Genomic DNA, 15,005 nt, shown 5'->3' with positions numbered 1-15,005 from the left:
AGTTGACCGTTTTTCCCTTATAGAGCCAGAAAATTTAGACACAGGTTGGGCATGAGGTTAAAAGAGGCCCCAAAACTGGAACCTCAGGTTCCCAAATCCTGTCTACTCCTGTCACTGAATGATGACGTGGTATGCTGTTCAAGCCATAACAAACAGTCTCGCTTTGTAGGCATTTGTAACTGACCTAGATTAATGTTCCTAGTATATAAGGCACATGTTTCCACTTGCATTTCCAAGGCATTTTTTCTCCTTTAACCATCTGTTTTCATTTATTTATTTTTGAAACAGGGTCTTGGTCTGTCATCCAGGCTGGAGTGCCGTGGTGCAATCATGGCTCACTGCAACCTCCAATTCCCCAAGCTCAAGCAATCCTCCTACCTAAGCCTCCCAAGTAGCTGGGACCACAGGCGTGCACCACCATGCCCACCTTTTTGTATTTTTAGTAGAGACAGGGTTTTGCCATGTTGCTCAGGCTTTCTTCTACTGTCTGTTTTCTGAACTTTCCTGACTTGCCTAAGTGAACCCTGCTTCGTGGTTAAGGCTAAACCTTACAAAGAATGCACTTAAAACAAAGACTCTTCATGAGCTACCAAAGCTGCATGTGATTAACTTGTTTTGCTTTTTCTAATTAGAGCAGAACATGGTGGGAGTTTAATAAATAAGATGGGGTGATAAAGATTTCAAAATTTGTGTCATCTTCTCCATATGCAGCTTGGAAATATCTCCTGTCTCTTCTGTCTAAACCTCTTAACCTCTATTTTAATTTTAGATCCTGGTAGAAAGGATTAGCTGCAATCTGCCAGAATACTTAAAAATACAAGCCCAGTTTGCTTTGTACAGTTAACTGCCTTTGAAAAGGCATTAAGTGAAAATTAAGAACTGAAAGTGAATTGTACTAGGAGAATCAGTTGCTTGGAGTCTATCTCTTTTAAAAGGAATTTCCCCCTTAGCGATCTTAGCTGATTATTTACTACATAAAGATGGTACACTTGTAGATATCCCAATGGAAAGAAGTGCTTCTTTTGCTTTCAAGTTCTATGAACCTCAGTTGCATTTTCCATGTTTTTTTTTTTTTTAATTATTTTTAATTTTGTAGAAATTGGTCTCTGTTGCCCAGGCGCTAGTGCCGTGGCTATTCACAGGGGTGATCATAGTGCAGTGCAGCCTCAAACTCCTAGGTTCAAGTGATCCTCCTGCCTCAGCCTCCCAAGTAGCTGGGATTACCACACCTGGCTCAGTTTGTATATTTTAATTAAAATACATTTTTATTTTTTTTGAGATGATGCCCCCTCTGTCACCCAGGCTGGAGTGCAGTAGCACAATCTCGGCTCACTGGAACCTCCACCTCCCAGGCTCAAGTGATCCTCCCACCTCAGCTTCCTGAATAGCGAGGATCACAGGCACGTGCCACCATGCCCAGTTAACCTTTTGTATTTTGGTAGAGACGGGGTTTACCATGTTGCCCAGGCTGGTCTCGAACTCCTGAGCTAAAGTCATCCACCCACCCCAGACTCCCAAAGTGCTGGAATTACTGCTGCGAGCCAATGTACCTAATACATTAAAGTAGTTTTAATATCCATTCCTTTAGGCAGTCAGCCAATATTGATTGAATTCCTGCTAAGTGCTAAGCCCTGTGCAAATACTGGGGATACAATGATGAGGAAAATAGTATCCTAAAACTCACAGTGTGTGGAAGATACAGCTATGAACAAGTAAGCCATTAGAGCTGCCAGGTTAAATGTAGGAAGCCCAGTAAAATTTTAATCTCAGATAAACAATGACTAATTTTTTCGTGTAAGTATGCCCCCAGATGTTGCACAAGACATAGTTATACTGGAAAATTATTTGTTGTTTATTGGAAATCCACATTTTACTGGGTGTCTTTTTTTTGTTGTTGTTGTTGTTTTTTTTTAGCTAAATCTGACAATCTGAAAAATGTCAAATAAATAATTACATAGTCAGGAGCCATGAGAACCTATAATAGGAGATTATCCCAGCTTGGGAGTGAGGCTAGGGAAAAATTTAGGAGCATCTATTATGCGGCTATTATATGCACTGCACAGAATGTTATACATATTGTTTGCTATTTCTAGGGTTATAAACAGAAAATTAAGAAGTGGAACTATAACTGTTATAGGAATTTCCACTTGGATTCATGTGAGCTAAATGTAACGTAAAATGATGTTAGAGATTATCGATACTGTGTATGTGGCTAATCTTTTTTATTTCTCCTTTTGATTGAACTATGCTTCATTGCTTTGGCTTACAGATTCTGAGTCCCATTATTATTATTGCCTCAATTGTCTTGTTCTATACAGTCAAAGCTCTTGAATCAACACTTTTCAACCATCTGCCTGATCCAAAACTATAAAGTAACAAGTAAAATCCTCTAACACATGGCAACATCTGTAAAACAAGTCTGATTTGATTCTTACCTAAAGTTATTTGTTACATATTTGATTTTCACCACTGGTGTAACTGCAGACTTCAACATCAACCTCTAAGACATCCATACTCTTTGGGACTTATAGAAGTCTACATTCTGACTTCAATGAGTTCATCTACGATGTATGTATGATGAATATTGTCTAATATTTCTTATTCTTTAGGAATGTATATGTAAACAACATGACATAATTTGTGTTTATCAACATCTGTATTCTTCAATCACTGAGAAAGTTCATTTTATTGCAAAGAAAGGTGTCTGATATATACAGAGGTACAAAAGCAGCATCCTTGAAAAAACTGGCAGATTTCAGGGTGATTCAAAAGGCTCTCTAGAAAGCTTTCTGAATCAAATTCTAATTCCAAACAGATTATGTTAACAATGTAATTATCTTTCCTTACTGTTTTTTTTCCTTAAAAAATGTTTCCTCCCGTTACTAAAGTTAGTTATTGAACATTAAACTTCCAAACCTTAGATCAGGCAGGCTGATTTTTAAAATCATTCGAAACTTGATTATGAAAGCTAGTCAATCATCATAACTCACCTATGTGAGATCCTATTGGTGGTTCATTAATGCAAAATCCTTAATATATGTAAAAAATTTTAATTATGTGTGTAGATAGACAAGAGATTCCTTTTGCCAAAGCAACCCTTCACTAATGATTAGATGCCACTAAACTCTTCATCAAAACCTAAGACGAAACATCTGTTCACCAAGACATTCCCAGGAAACCATCTTTAGTGAGCTCAGTGGGAGGGTGGAGCACGGCTTTCTGCTTCACCAGTGAATGTTAGATCTGCCAGATTAAACTGTTTTCATTCTCTTTGTGAAGACTATTTTATGTGATAAAATAATAACACTTCTTCCTGCCATTTCTAGGATAGATGATAGCAGCTGTTAATAAAATGATTTGCAAACCACAAGCACCAGATTTAGTAAATGCTCAGCAAGTCTGTCATCCGCAACCTTTCTGATTATTAATAAATGCAAGCTGGTATAGACTAGAGCCTTGCCTCCCACCATTCAGTTCACCTTGTTATATTAAGCTTCTTGGCTGTGTCACACCAAACTTACTATAAACATCTCTTATTGGAACAATTCCTAAAATAGCAGAGTGACACATGCTTCTGAAAACTGTTCTTCTGTCTCACTTCTTGTTATATGAAGTCTGGTTTTCTTCTCAGAGAACAGAAGACCTACCATGAATCTCTAACTTTAAGAATTCAGGTGCCCCCAAGATTCTTACGGTCTATAAAACTACATCACCGCGTTTCACCAATGCACATTCCAAATGACCGAGCCTGAAAATGACAGGGCTAATTTAAATTTCCAAAAGCTCCATTGAAAACAATTTGAGATTTGCCTGTGGTGATGGCAACATATCTGGGGAATGAATCTAACTTTATCATCCTCAGCTACCCATCTTTTTTCCCTATTTGTAGAGTTTTTCTTTCCAGATTTGTTTCAAGTTTTTAGTTAACTCTGTTGAACCCCTAATATAGACGGATTGGAGGTTTGTCCCTTTTGCCACAAGCATTTTGAGGTTGAGGGACAACAGAACAGCCTACGTCTGATATTGCTTTTCCCTGGTTAGGGCGGTAATTTCTTGGCATTCGATGACTAAAGGCCAGCATCAGCCAAAGTCTAATTATTTAGTGGGGGAGAACTCACCACCGTATTTTCGCTTGACTTTCCCAGCGCTCCAAGAACCATCTGAGAACTGGGGAGAGAGAGTGGAGACCTACAGGTCAGATGATGTGGGTGGAGCCCTTTTCTATAGAGTGGCTTGGGCTGAGGTAAAAGAAGCTGGAGAAGAGAGTGCTGATGCACTGCACCTGCCTAGGTTGGAATTAAGATACTAATCACAGTAGCAGTACCGGAAAAGATGCGTAGGAAGGATGAGGATGACAGGCACCGTTTTGGTGTGCTCCCCACCGCAGCAATAACAGAAAAATAGTCTGGGCGCAGTGTCTCTCACCTGTAATCCCAGCACTTTGGGAGGCTGAGGTGGGAGGATCGCTTGAGCCCAGGAGTTTAAGACTAGCCTGGGCAACATGGTGAGACCCCCGTCGCTACAAAAAACAACACACTAAATCTCACCCTGCGTATACTCTCTAATCAGATGAAGGAAAATTATTTTTAAGTTAAAAGTTAAATCTCATACTTTTTTATTTTTATTTTTTGGAAATGGAGTCTTGCTTTGTTGCCCAAGCTTGAGTGCAGTGGCATGATCTCAGCTCACTGCAACCTCTGCCTACTGAGCTCAAGCCACTCCCTCACCTCAGCCTCCCAAGTAAGTGGGATGACAGGGGCATGCCACCAAAGCCAGCTAATTTTTGCATTTTTTGTAGAGACAGGGTTTTGTTATGTTGCCCAGCCTGGTCTCAAGCTCCTGAACTCAAACGATCTACCTGCCTCATTCTCCCAAGGTGCTGGGATCACAGGTGTGAGCCACTGTGCCCGGCCTGGTCATCATCTTTTCTATTACCAGGTGAGAGCAAAGGGGAGTCAAATACTGGGGAATAAGAGCTGGGGCTCTGAGTTTAAATAACCTGAGTTCAAATCCCAGTTCTGCTGCTTACTAGCTTTGTGATCTTGGACAAATTATTTAGCTATATGTGCTTCAGTTTCTTCATCTGTAAAATTGCATCAATATCATGCAATGACCAGGTGGGTGTGCTGCAGGGATTAAATGAGGTAATACACAGACGACCCTCAGAACCATGTAGCACATTCTGAGCTCTCAGTCATGTTGTTATGATACACTTTCTGAAACTCCTTTAACTTATCCAATACTAGATGTTCTCTTAAAACACCAAATAGCACCTAGAAAGAAATGACCAAGTAACCTGCTCCCTCATTAGACTTGCTGTGTTTAATTTCCCATGAAATAACCTATTATAACATCTATGCTTGCGATCTGCTTATCAATCCACAGATACTGAAACTAGCAACACCCAGAGATATTTCCCTCCTAGTCATAAAGGAAGCCAGCAGCAGAGCCAGAAATAATATTCAAATTCTGGATCCACTAGACCACATCGCCTGTCTGATAAATTACATGCTTACTTCCTGCTCAGGTGAGTCTATTATACCTGATGTTTCTCAGAGCAGTGAAAGGAATAACCTGAACAATAAATTCCAACGGACCTGTAATGAATTGTATTAACATGTTATTTCATTACTTATGTAATATTACCTCCTGACAGTTCTAATAAGGTACCCACAATGCTGGGTTCTCTGCCCACTGGGAGCAAACAAGGGAACGTGCAGACGCTGGACAGCGTACAATGGATGTCTACAACTCTTGTACCTACCCCTGAACGCCGTGAGAAATATGCCGTCTCTACTGAAACAGCTTTTCCAACCCTGAGCACGTTTAGTGAACACAGAAAAGAGTGTAAAGGGGTCAGATGCAGACTTTACAAAAAGAAACCCAAGATGGAGATTCATGTTCGGTTATATACTGCAGGAAGGGTTCATAACAACATAGTCGTTTGCTTGCCAAGTAATCCGAAAGCAACTAATTAGAGAACCTGTAACAGATGCCAATCCCAGTTTTCAAAATGGCGTTTCAAGGAAATTAAATCTTATCATGTAAATAGGTCAAGAAATTCGTTTAAATAACATCTGCTTCTCTCTAGGTAATCTTCAATGTTGTTAGACTATCAGGCCAGTAGTTTTAAATACGTGTTGGAGCTCCAGGATTAATCTCTGGTTGATCCGAGGGAGTCACTTTGTCTAACCAAATATAAATGACGTGGGAGGTATATGGTTGAGAGGCACTATTAGAAGAAAGGGGCCAGGTGCAGTGGCTCGTGCCTGTAATCCCAGGTCTTTGAGAGGCCCAGGCAGGTGGATCGCTTGATCCCACGAGTTTGAGACCAATCTGGGCAACACAGAGAAACCCCATCTCTACCAAAAATACAAAATTAGCCGGGCGTGATGGCGCATGCCTGTAAACCCAGCTACTCAGGAGGCTGAGGCAGGAGAATCACGTGAATCCAGAAGGCAGAGGTTGCAGTGAGCCAAGTCATTGCACTCCAGTCTGGGCAAAAAGAGTGAAACTCCGTCTCAAATAAAATAAAATAAAATAAAATAGTAAAAAATAAATTAGCCACGCATGGTGGCACGCACCTGTAGTCCCAGCTGCTTGGGAGGCTGAAGTGGGAGGATCAGGCTTGAGCCTGGTAAGTTGAGGCTGCAGTGAACCAATCAAGATTGCACCACTATGCTCCAACTCCAGCCTGGGTGACAGAGCAACATCCCATCTCAAAAACAAACAAGCAAACAAACAAAGGAAAGAAAAGAAGAAAACCAGATAATGGAATCCTTCTCCTCCAGTATATGCATGGCCAAACATAACTTGTATTTTTCAAAACCCACTCTCTGTAAAATGCACTATTCGTTTCTCATAATATACTCTTTAATGTGCTTATACTCTAGGTGTCATTGTCTTTAAATTGCCTTTATAATGGATTGTTATTATTATTTGAGACAGATTCTGGCTTTGTTGCTCAAGCTGGAGTGCAGTGGTGTGATCTTGGCTCACTGCAACATCTGCCTCCCTGGTTCAGGCAATTCTCATGCCTCAGCCTCCCAGGTAAGTGGGACTACAGGTGTGCGCCACCACGCCCAGCTAATTTTTGTATTTTTAGTAGAGACAGAGTTTCACTATGTTGCCCAGGCTGGTCTCGAACTCCTCAAGTGATCCGCCTGCCTCGGCTTCCCAAAGTGCCTGTGCCTGGCCTTTTAATTGGACATTAATGAGCAAATGCAGTGTCTTCAGAAAGCCTTTTATTTTTCTTTTAATCAGCCTATGTAATGCTATGACAATTTTCATATAAAGATGCTTTCTCGGAAAGAAAAGAATTGGGAATTTGAATGATCTCTGGCTTCCATTCCAAAAAGGAGTACCTCAGAAGTAATTACTTTGAAAGAAAAAGTGATAATTTTTTTTTTTGGAGAAAGGGGGAAATGAAGCAAGGCCCTGAATGTACTACCAAGATGCATATTACACTGAATGAAATCATCCGTTGCCCTTCCAGATCTACCCCGTGGGTGTAGAGCAAGAGCGACCCATCTTTGTTCAGCGTCCCAGGAGACCGGCCTCTATTGGCAGCATCAGTCTGGCTCCTTTGGCCTCTGATTCCCATTGAATGTGGCCAGTGGGAGGCCCCAGCAGATGGAAGGCCAGGAGGAGGAAGGGCCTGCAGCGTTTGTTCTCCTGGTTCCCACCCTGCTAGGCCTCTGTCTGACAGTAGCTCACGCTTTTCCACAGCTCCTGTCAGGTGGCCTCTCCTAAAGTGACAGTGCTCACTTGGTTCTGTAAGTGTTTCTCCATTGCCTCTTGCCAGGGAGGGTAATGGCTTCCTAAAGCCAGATGCCAGCACCTGAGGGTGTGCACCACCCTGTGCTGTTTCCTTTAACCCTGCCTACACCTTCAAGAATTGAAACTCTTTGCAGCCTCCCTTTTTTAAAAAAAGTACTATCGATTTCCTAAAGGACCATGAGTGATATACACTCAGAGATTCTTTTGTCATGTTACTTTCCATATCTCAATATGGTTGTTATCCACATTATACAAAGAACATAATACCTACCTTAAATTTTTAATATTTTGTCTTTATTCTTCATCTCTGTAGCATTTCCTTCTGGTTAAGAACATGCAGATAATCCAAATAAACAGATTTGACTAAAAGAAAAATACCCTCCAAACTTTCATGTAATTTTTTTTTTTTTTTTTTTTTTTTGAGTTGGGGATCTCACTCTGTCACCCAGGCTATAGGTGCAGTCGCAGCTCACTGCAGCCTCGACCTCCTTGAATCCTCCAGGATTCAAGCCCAATCCTCCCACCTCAGCCTCCCGAGTAGCTGGGACTACAGCCTTGCTACACCTAGCTAATTTTTGTATTCTTAGTAGAGACGGGGTTTCACCACGTTGCCCAGGCTGGTCTCAAACTCCTGAGCTCAAGAGTCTACCTGCCTTGGCCTCCCAAAGTGTTGAGATTACAGTCGTGAGCCACCAAACCTGACTAGTTTTAAAAGTTTGCTAGCTGATGCCAAATTGGTTTCCATAGAGGTTGTACCAATTTACTGTCTCACCAACAAACTGTGAGCCTGCTTGTTTCCCCACACCCTCACGAACACAATATGTTGGTCTGTGCCAATCTGATAGGTGAAATCTAGTATCTCACTATTTTAATATGCATTCCTCGAGGGGCGTGGTGACGCACACCTGTCATCCCAGCATTTAGGGAGGCAGATGCAGGAGGATAGCTTGAGTGCAAGACCTGCCTGGGCAATATAGTGAGACCCCCCAATATTCCACAAAAAGGATAAAAAAAAAAGACCAAATAAAAGTGTAATTTGCAATTTCTCTCCTTACGAATATGGTTTCATATGTTGAAAGCCATTTGTATTTCCATTTCAATGTTTTATTTGTTTGTATGCTGTGGTCATTTTTCAGTGGGGCTTGATTTTATCAATACACAAAAACTCTTTATATATTACAAGACTTAGTTCCTTGTAGGATGTGTTACAAATACATTTTTACCAGGGGTTATTTATATTTTTTGTTTATGGTGGTTTTGCCACACAGATTTTTAAAAATATACAGTCAAATTTCAATCTCTTTCATACACCTTCTGAGTTTGTGTTAGCCTTAGAAAAGCTTTCCTGACTCCAGAATCACAAATTCTCCTGTTTTTCTCTAGTGTCTTTGATTTAATACATTTGGAATTTATCTTTGTATAGAGAGATGAAACTATACCTTCATTATTTTTCAGACGGCCAGCCAATTTTCCCCAGGAAATTACCCTACAGATATACTTGCACATATTTACAAAGAAAAATGTAAAAATACACTTAATTTACTAATGTTTGGAATTGCAAAATATTTAAAATAACCTTACCGTCTATCAACAGAGGACTGGTTACATAAATTTCTGTTTATTTTACACAGTGGAATAAAATAGAGCTGTTTAAAAGAAAGATGTTCTGTAAGTGCTGACGTGGAATCCCAAAATGATGGGCTTGTTTATAAATTAACCCTAAGCTGAAGAGTGGCACTTACAGCATTTCTGATTGAAAACACAAAACAGAAAACCCATACAATACAAACACAAAACATAACAGACACACACATAAATGCAGAAGAAACTGGACACAATGATAACCTTGAAAGAGAAAATTGAGGAACTAGAGGACTGGGGTAGAAGAAAGAGTTAATTCTTTCTGTATATTTTTGTACCATATTCATGTACAGGATCATCTATTTAAATTCACAAATAAGGAAAAGAAAATTATAGATTTTTTAAAAACTGAAGGTATTATGTTTATGTCTGGGTGGCTGATTCATGATCACACAATACAGATTTGTAAGATAGTGTCATTTACAGTACTGAAGCCTGCCCATGAGTTCAGCAAAACAGGCTTTATACATGTGAAAATATGGATAAGTAGCACCCTCTGCTGGTAACTAGTTGGAAGTCATTAATAAACCTACCTATGATTTATCTTATTCTCAATTTTGTGATTACTGGTTCGTGAGCTCCAATTGTGTATCATGAGAAAGATTTATTTTTTTTTTTAAAAGAAGGCCGGGCACAGTGGCTCATGCCTATAATTCCAGCACTTTGGAAAGCCGAGGCAGGTGGATCGCTTGAGCTCAGGAGTTCGAGATCAGCCTGTGCAACATGGTGAAAACCCCACCTCTACTAAAAATACAAAAATTAGCCAGGCGTGGTGGGTGTATGCCTGTAGTCCCAGCTACTTGGGAGGCTGAGGTGGGAGGATTGCTTGAGCCAGAGAAGGTCAAGGCTGCAGTGAGCTGTGATCGTGTCACTGCACTTGAGTCTGGGTGACAGAGTGAGACCCTGTCTCAAAAAAAAAAAAAAAAAAAAAAAAAGATAATATTTGGTATCATAATATTTAAAATGTCACTGTGGGGACTTTTTTTAAGTTACAAAAATCACACATTTTAGTCGCAGTCCACAGTTCCAGTGCCTTAACTCTTGTCTGGGTGCTGAACTCTATTTTGATGATGTGGGAACATTGAGGATAAAATAAGAACTTTTTAACAATAGTCGCAACTTACAATTGTCACCAATGTGTATCAAAGTAAGCATTATTGTATGTGTTTGCCTTGTCTGTCTGCATATTTTCATCATGCCCATTACCATTATAATTCATTCATTCAACAAATACTGAGTACTTGGTAGTAACAGGCATGTTGTAGTGCTAAGGACAAACAGTGAACAAAACAGACAAACTTCCTGCTCTCATACAGCTTACTTTTTACAGGGGGAGACAGAAAATTAACATAATAGGCCAAAAAATATAGCTTGTTACGGGCTGATAAATGCCAAAGGAAAAACATAAAAATACAAAGAATGAGTTTGGTGGGAGGTTTGCAGTTGTAGATGGGGTAGCCCAGGAAGGGCTCTCCAGGAGGCACATTTGAATAAAGACCTGAGGAAGTGAAGGAACTGGGCAGAGGACACCCAAGGAAATGTATTCAGGCAGAAGGAAGGGCAGATGCACAGGACCTGAGGTGCAAGTGTGCCTGACATGGCCAAGAAACAGCGAGGAGGTCAGCGTGGCTGGAGTGACCTGAATACAGAAGAGAGTGGCAGGAAACGAGGGCGCAGCACTAATGCCAGGCGAAAATTATACAGGATCTTAGGGTTATAGGACATTGGCCTTTGCTCTAAGGGAGATGGGATGCCTCTGGAGAATTTTAAGCAGAAAAGAATTGTGCTCTGAATAAATGAATAAATTGAAGACAGTCTGAAGAGAGTTAATGGCAGAAATAGCGAGACAAGTTAGACATTTACAGCAATAATCCAGGGCCAGGCACAGTGGTTCATGCCTGTAATCCCAACATTTTGGAGGCCAAGGTAGGAGAATCATTTGAGCCCAGGAGTTTGAGACCAGCCTGGGCAACATAGTGAGACCTCATCTCTGCAAAAAATAAAAATAAAAAAATTAGCTGGGCATGGTGGCATGCACCTGTAATCCCAGCTACTCAGGAGGTTAAGGAGGGAGGATCGCTTGAGTCTGGGGGGTCGAGGCTGCAATGAGCCATGATTGTGTCACTGCACTCCAGCCTGGTTGACAGAGCAAGACCCTATCTCAGACAAACAAACAAACCCAAAAAACTCCACAATAATTCTAAAGGATAAATGATGACAATAAATTGTAGATAGATAGATAGAGAGATAGATAGATAGAGAGGTAGATAGAGAGGTAGACTGTTAAATGAGACAGAATATGCCAGCAGACCAAATGTGGGTATGAGAGTAAGAGAGTAATAAAGAATGACTTCAAGATTTTGACCTGAGCAACTGGAAAAATGTAGCTGCCATTGATTGAGATGGTTTAGGAAACAGGAGGAATACTAGGAACTGTTTCAGAATGTGAAGTGTGAGACGCTATTAAGGCCAGGCATGGTGGCTCAAGCCTATAATCCTAGTACTTTGGGAGACCAAGGTGGGATGATCACTTGGCCTCATGTTTGAGACCAGACTGGGCAACATAGTGAGACATTGTCTCTATTAACTTCAAAGAAAAAAAAGAGGCTATTAAATATTCAGGTGAATGAAAAGCCCCTTATGGTTGCTTTTCACCCTAATTCACTCAGAGTAATTTGTTTTTCTTTGTTTTAATTGAGAAGTCAAAATTGCATGCATTTGTGGTGTACACCATGGGGTTTTGATATATGTACGTACTGTGAATTGACTACATCAAGCTATTTACCATATGCATTATTTCACATGCTTATCATTTTTGTGTGTGTGACTAGAACACCTAAAATCTACTGTCTTTAGCAATTTTTAAGAATACAACATATTGTTGTTAAATATAGTCGCCATGATATACAATAGATCTCTCAAACTTATTTCTTCTGAAATGCTATGCCCTTTGACCAATATCTCCCCCAATCCTCCCACCAAACCCAGAATAGTTCTTTATTGTCCTATTTTATGTATTAATCTTGCACATAAAATGCATTTGTAGGCCAGGCATGGTGACTCACACCAGTAATCTCAGTACTTTGGGAGGCCGAGGTGGGAGGATTGCTTGAGCTCAGGAGTTTGAGACCAGCCTGGACAATACAGTGAGATCTCATCTCTAGAAAATAATAAAATAAAAATAAAAATAGAATGCATTTGTATAAAGTACAAAGTCAAAAAAATGAAGTGGAAATGTCAAATAGGCACTTAGATATATGTCTGGATTCAAGAGAGAGGTTTGGGTTGAAGATAAAAATCTGGGAGTCCTGAGCCTACTGGTCAAGCTGTGAGAGCTCTTGAGATCACCCAGAGTGTGAAGGCAGACAGAGAAGAGAAGTCCAGGGCTGAGCCCTACTGCACATCAGCGCTTACCAGTCTGAATGATGACATGAGGAGGAACTACCAAGAGACTGAAAAGGAACAACAGAAAGGTAGGTGGAACATCAGGTGAGTGCGGTGTCCTGGAAGCCAAGTGGACAAAGTGTTTCAAGGAGAAGAAAGTAATTGGCTGCTGATAGGACAAGTAAAATGAGGACTATGAAACAACCTTGGATTAGTAATGAAAGAGGAGGTAACTGGTGATCTTGATGAAAGCAATTTTGTTATAATTTGTTTAAAAGTGAATCCGGGGAGAGAAATGAGAAACTGCAAAGATGGATACTGCTTTTTAAGAGTTTGCCATGGGCCAGGCACGGTGGCTTACGCCTATAATCCCAGCACTTTGGGAGGCTGAGGCAGGCGAATCATCTCAAGTCAGGAGTTCGAGACCAGCCTGGACAACATAGTGAAACCCTGTCTCTACTACAAATACAAATTAGCTGGGCGTGGTGGCTCATGCCTGCAATCCCAGCTACTTGGGAGGCTGAGGCAGGAAAATTGCTTGAACCCGGGAGGTGGAGTTTGCAGTGAGTGAAAATTGTGCCACTACACTCCAGCCTGAGCAACAAGGGCAAAACTCTGTATCAAAAAAAAAAAAAAAAAAGTTGCTGTGAAAGGAAGGAAAGAAATGGACACTAGCAGACAGATAAGGGGAGTTAATGGAGTTTTAGTTGGGAGAAATAACCGCATGTCTGCATGTTTATGGGAATTCTCCAATCAGGAGGGGGAAACTGAGGATGCAGAAGCGAGAGATGAGAATGGCAGAACTTGTCCATGAGCATGAGTCAGGGAATGCCTCTTAGTGCACAGGTGGCAGGACTTCGCCAGCAGCAGAGACAGGTGATTCCCAGGAAGAAGCGAAGGTCCGAGTGTGGGCACAGGTGCAGATAGGCAGGTATAGGGGAGGGAGGTGTGGATGATTTCTTCTGATTGCTTCAACTATCTCAGCAAAGCCATAGGAAGTGTTAAACAAGGGAGAGGAGAAAGGATGAAATAATCTAGGAGAGAATGTGAGAGAGAAGGGATTAGGGAAACACTGTACAATTGCTGGGCAGTATGAAAGACTGCATGAAAATTCATGGTCCCAAATTGAACAGGAGACCAGCTAGCACAGTTATATGTCTTTTAACTGCATGGCTGCAGGCACGGAGCAGGCGGAGAGTTGCAGTTAACTAGGGTTATGATCTATCCAAGCAAGTACGATGTGAGAAGAAGGGCTTAGTAGAGTTGAATATATGCAAAGCAGTGACTCTACTGATGGCCATAGGATATAAACTAGGTAGGGAGAAAACAAATGACACAATGGTGGGGATGATGGACATTATAATAGTAATAAAATCATTGGATTAAAGATTCTGGTAAGATAGAAGGCTGGTGAATTTGAGATACTACAAGGAGTGAGCTGGAAAGTTAGCAGGTGTTTGTCAAAGTGTGGAATACAGCATTTGAGATAGGACAGGGCTGCAGCTAGTGGTAATAAGGTTAAGGGTTTATGGCAGCATCCATGTGGTGCTAATTCTGTAGGCATGCAGAAAGCAAGAGTTGCAGAGGCTGTGGAGTGAATGGCTGTATGCGCACTCTACTTACCTCTGCTGGTTGCCATTTCTTTCCTTTCTTTCACAGCAAACCCTTTTTGAGAGAGAGAGAGTCTCTATCACTCAGGCTGGAGTGCAGTGGTGCGATCTTGGCTCACTGCAAACTCCGCCTCCTGAGTTCAAGCGATTCTTCTGTCTCAGCCTCCAGAGTAGCTGGGATTACAGGGGTGCACCACCATGCCCAGCTAACTTTTGTATTTTTAGTAGAGACAGTGTTTCACCATGTTGGCAAGGCTGATCTTGAACTCCTGACCTCAGGTGATCGCCCGCCTCGTCCTCCCAAAGTGCTGGGATTACAGGCGTTACCCGGCCCAGCGATCTCTTAAAAAGCAGTGTCTGTACTCACAGTCTCTAATTTCTCTCCACCCATTCACTTTAGAACATTATAGTGAAATTGCTGTCATCAAGATCACCAATTGCCACCTCATTTATTATTATATAAATCCAAGGTCATTTAATAGTCCTTATTTTACTTGTACCCATAGTGTATGTTCTTTCTCCAAGAGGGGGCCTCATAAGGCATCTAGTGACTGAACTATATGATTTAGGTGCACTGTTTATACATCTGTG

The 15,005-nt window shown here is 41.1% G+C and overlaps 1 protein-coding gene across 1 annotated transcript; it reads left to right on the top strand.

The window, feature by feature from the left end:
* Nucleotides 1–4,063: 4,063 nt before the first annotated feature.
* C11H12orf77 (chromosome 11 C12orf77 homolog) lies at nt 4,064–5,940 on the top strand. The gene is given in 4 exon segments (XM_025402885.1): nt 4,064–4,243; nt 5,386–5,524; nt 5,653–5,828; nt 5,830–5,940. Coding segments are annotated over 4 exon segments (606 nt in total).
* The last annotated feature ends 9,065 nt before the right edge of the window (nt 5,941–15,005 follow it).

This window comes from Theropithecus gelada, chromosome 11, assembly GCF_003255815.1.
Source record: "Theropithecus gelada isolate Dixy chromosome 11, Tgel_1.0, whole genome shotgun sequence".
NCBI lineage: Eukaryota > Metazoa > Chordata > Mammalia > Primates > Cercopithecidae > Theropithecus > Theropithecus gelada.
The sequence above is the reverse complement of the archived record's forward strand: the minus strand, read 5'-3'. Positions and strand labels throughout refer to the sequence as shown.